Source organism: Thunnus thynnus, chromosome 4, assembly GCF_963924715.1.
Source record: "Thunnus thynnus chromosome 4, fThuThy2.1, whole genome shotgun sequence".
NCBI lineage: Eukaryota > Metazoa > Chordata > Actinopteri > Scombriformes > Scombridae > Thunnus > Thunnus thynnus.
The window spans coordinates 8,975,490-8,979,958 of NC_089520.1; the positions used below are offsets into that span (position 1 = coordinate 8,975,490).

The window sequence follows — 4,469 nt, forward strand, 5'->3', positions numbered from 1 at the left end:
CTCACTGATGCCAACTACAGCCTGACTGATGTAATGACACACATACACACACACACTTTATATCATTATTTATTTTATGTATAAGAAGTTACTGATATCTCTGGTGAAATCACTTTGGGTCGCTCTGTCTCTCCGTAGATCTATATAGAGTTGGATATTCGATATCATCCAGTTGAGGGAACAGCAGGAAGTTGGGACGGACTCGACTTCCTGCAAGTTGAAGACAAGGATGAGTAAGATCACATGAACTGGAAACATCTGAAGACACATCTTTTCCACGAAACTGTAAAAACAACAGTCCCTCTTTATAATTTTGTTTCTCTTCTTTCCATCATCTTCAGATCATCTCTGGTCATCAGGAATGAAGCGTTTGGCGACCCTGAGAGGTGAGAATGTCTACGACTCACACGTTCATTCTCTTAGCTAGAGAGATACTTGATTTTTAGACCAATACTGAAATTTTGGACATGCCCGAGTATGCAAAGGGCTGTAGTGTGAACATCCAATCATGAACATAGGAATCATCTGACCAGTAATTCAGCCTTGAGTTTAAATATTTCATCACAGATACTGTATGTGTTACTATAAGATCAAGAATGAGCCTCCATGTGCAAGTTCGACACACATGCTCGTTTTAATCTGTTTGATAAGAGGCCTCATTACTCTGACTTCTGAGTCTTTTCTTCAAAGCTGCTCGGTATGAAAGGATCATTAAGTGGAGGGTGAGTGGAGAAAAGTGATAAAGAAGCAAAATGAAAATCATCATAATTGTGAATACTGACAGATTCATTGTCCTCAGCTCTGCTATAGACAATTGGTATTGATGTCAACAATTTTTAAACCCCACCCTACTGCGACTGACAGAAGGATAAAACAAAGCACACTGAATATCTGAGGAAACTGTTGATTACTCTCCATCTCTCCTCCCTGTCAGTCAGCCGACCGTCACTCGCACAGATCAGGTGGAGAGAGAGGCTCGACGTCTGGGGCGGAACCTGGTCCGGACTGGGGATGAGGACGAAGACGAAGATGATGATGAGGATTATGATGATGACCTGATGGATATGGAGGCTTCTAACATCATCTTCACTCCTTTGCTGAGGTCTGTTTACTTAAAGTCCCCCTTCACCTAAGAATGTTTATCCTCTTGTTGGATGTTTGAGCTTCACTGTGCAGAATGATGTATGTGTGCAGAGTTTGATGCCAGAGGGCTGTTTTTGCATTTATCTGCTGAAAGAGGAAAGTTTCTCTGTGCTCATTGAAAATCAGATTTTTAATGGTGGGCCTCCAAGCATGATTTGGGACATCACAACTGTTTTGTACATCAATCCTGGTCCAATATTCAACTTATACAAGTGTGATGTGGAAACTTAATGCCTCCAGTGTGCACAAACACTGAGAAAGGACTTTACAGTGTGAAATAGGAGACATCTTGTGTCCAGCAGTTAAGCTTTTTAAATTAAACATATTTGCATATTCATAGATTTTGGAATTTTTAATGAGAGATCATGAGTAGATGTAATTTTAAGGATTTTAACGAGATAATTCAACTTTTCTTTATTTTTGAGAGAACCATATCAGACACACATTATTGTTCCAAACAGAGTATTTTTATTCTCAACTCATCTAGGTGCAATAAAACTGATCTGCTGTCACTAATGTGTGTGTGTGTGTGTGTGTGTGTGTGTAGTCGTTGCAGGCCGCTGTCCAGACATGTTGTTGCGGCAACACCCAGAGTCCAGAGCTTTCAGGTGAGTTTTTTCATCCACCCATTTTTGAACGCCTAGGGGTCTCCTCCCAGTTAAATGTGTCTGGAAAACCTTTTTAGGCATCCGGATCAGAGCATCACAACATGAAAACAGAATTGTGACAAGACAGAGCAGTGGTGGAGCTCAACACCCACTGAGAACGAGCTTTACTTCCTGCTGATATACAGCTCTCTCTCTGGTTATACAAGAAATCGCTCATAGCAGCAGTGTAAGGATCCTGTACTCCTGTAACAGCCCTCATAAGACATGAGGGACACAGACATAAGCCTTCTCTGTGTCCACAGAACACATAGACTGGATGGGCAAACTCCCATGAACCCTCCAGCATCCTTGCAAGAGTAAAGAGGTGGACTACTGTCCCACAACTGGAACAGAATCTGCATTGCTTCTCCTGAATCTGAGATTAGACAATCAGCGTCCAGGAGTCTGAGCACTGTGATAGTTTGAGCTCACCCTCTGGTCCACCTTTTTGAAAATGTGAACCATCCCACTCTACCAGTCCACATGCACTGTCCCTGACCTCCACACAACACAGAAGAGGTGTGTCTGTAAAGGCAGCCCGACAATATCCGGAGCCTTCTGCACATCAGGGTGAATCTCATTCTCATTCTGGTGGCTTGTGACTGTGGAGCTTTTTAGCTTTCTCAGTGATCTCTGTTAAGGATATGAGTAAGAATTCCCCTAAGTCCTTCGACCCTGCCTCCTCCACAGCAGATGTGTCATCAGGCTTAGCAGTTCTTCAAATGATCCCTTTCACTGCTCAGCATATCCCCAGCTTGCCCCTCCCGAGTCATCGGACAGTTTGCCTGAACGTCTTTGAGATCAATCAAAGTCCTTCACCATGACCCTTCCCCACAAGTTTTTGCTTCGGCATCTACCGAAGCTTCAGCCATTCTGGCCTATTGATAGGCTACCTGTCTTCTGCTTCAGGAGATCTCTTGGACACCAGCTGGTTCTTTGGTTGCTGCAACAACAGGCACCTTCTCTACCCACAGACTCCAAGAGGGCTGAATACTCAGAACTGCTTTTAGGCATATAGGCACAAACAAGTCAAAATTTTCCTCTCAGCAACACACTGTCACATATAACAACCATCTTGTTATCGAGGGAAAACTTTAACAGTATCCCCACACCTGCCTGCCACCTCTCACTATGAGCAACAAGACAGGCAAAAATATACATACCTAAAAATAGTTTATGCAGCCAGAGTCCAGCACACCTGACCTCTATTCCTGCCTGACAGGTGGTGGCTCCATGTTGCCTCTTTAGGCCCCATAGGTATAGGCCTGACTATGAGGCTGGCTACCCTTCGAGGTCTAGGAAGCTCTAGGAGGTGGCCTCGGTATCCCTAATCTGGGATACACAAACCTCTCCATCATCATAACATTAAGTTCCAACTTTTTTGATGTACACAGCAGACAGACCTCTCAGCAGTTCAGTCATTTACAGTTTATTCAGTAAAAGAACCATTAAGCTTTTATATCACTGAGGAATGTGTGTGTGTGTGTGTGTGTGTGTGTGTGTGTGTGTGCATGCAGGTGAATGTGAACATCCTGGAGGCTCAAAAGCTGGTTGGAGTGAACATCAACCCTGCCGTTTTCATCAGAGTGGGAAATCAGAAAAAACACACAGCGACGCAGAAATCGACCAACTGTCCCTTCTACAATGAGGTACAGCAGAGTGGAGACAACAGTAGAGTACAGTAGAATACAGCACAGTAAAATACAAAACAGCTGTTTACCTCGTCTCCTCTCCACTTTCAGAACTTCCAGTTTGAGTTTCAGGAGACTCCAGGGATCCTCTTTGATAAAGTCATAGAGATAAAGGTCAGTTCCACTGTTTTCCTCTTTGTTTGTTTTTCCACGTCTGTTTCTACTGCTGTTTCCATGGTGAGAGACCTGGGCGTGGCCAAAGTGAACACCTGTTATGTAACTTCCTCTCAGGTGTTCCACAGGCGGACTCTCGCCTTCCTGATGACCCACATCGGAACCTTTAAGATTGACATCTCCACTGTGTACAACCAGCCAGGTACCAGTGCTGCACACACTGAAGTACTCTGATCAAACTCACTCGCCATACTCACTGACCTCTAACCTCTCTGCATCTCCAGACCACCGCTTCTACCAGAAATGGGCTCCTCTCACAGACCCAGCAGACACCAGGTCAGGGATCAAGGGTTACGTCAAGGCCAGCCTCAGTGTGATAATGAAGGGAGATGCTATGAGCATGCCCAGTTTGCAACCGCCGTCCTCGTCTGGAGCCAGTGAGGACATTGAAAAGTCAGTAATATCGTAACATTAATCTCTATTATCATCACATAAGATTTTCAAAAACACAACACAGCACTTAGCAAAGGACAAAAAACAAAAACAGATGTGTATTCTTGTGAAATGAAGTTTATAAAGTTCCCAGTTTACATCAATATTAAACAGCATTGTCATCACATGTCAGGTGTGTCAACTTTATCTCATTACTAATGTCACTCTTCAATTTAAAGCTAAAGTTTTTCAGTTGGTTCAGTCCAAATCAGGGTTTAAATATTTATTGACAATAATCTCTATGTAAGAACTAATTTGGATGGCTTTTAAATTTAACTCTTAAATTTAGTGATACATAAACCTCTATTTAATAAACATTACAACCTATTTAATAAACCTTACAACCTAAGTTTGAACATTTGAAGAGTTGGTGTGACCTGCG

General features: G+C 43.0%; 1 protein-coding gene across 1 annotated transcript; it reads left to right on the plus strand.

Annotated features, from left to right (window-relative positions):
• The first annotated feature begins 3,301 nt into the window (after window positions 1-3,301).
• On the plus strand, window positions 3,302-3,992 carry LOC137180793 (fer-1-like protein 4). The gene is made up of 2 exons (XM_067586042.1): window positions 3,302-3,466; window positions 3,533-3,992. Exons 1-2 carry the CDS (start codon window positions 3,302-3,304, stop codon window positions 3,827-3,829), a joined length of 462 nt encoding a protein of 153 aa, XP_067442143.1. The 3' UTR covers window positions 3,830-3,992.
• Window positions 3,993-4,469: the final 477 nt, after the last annotated feature.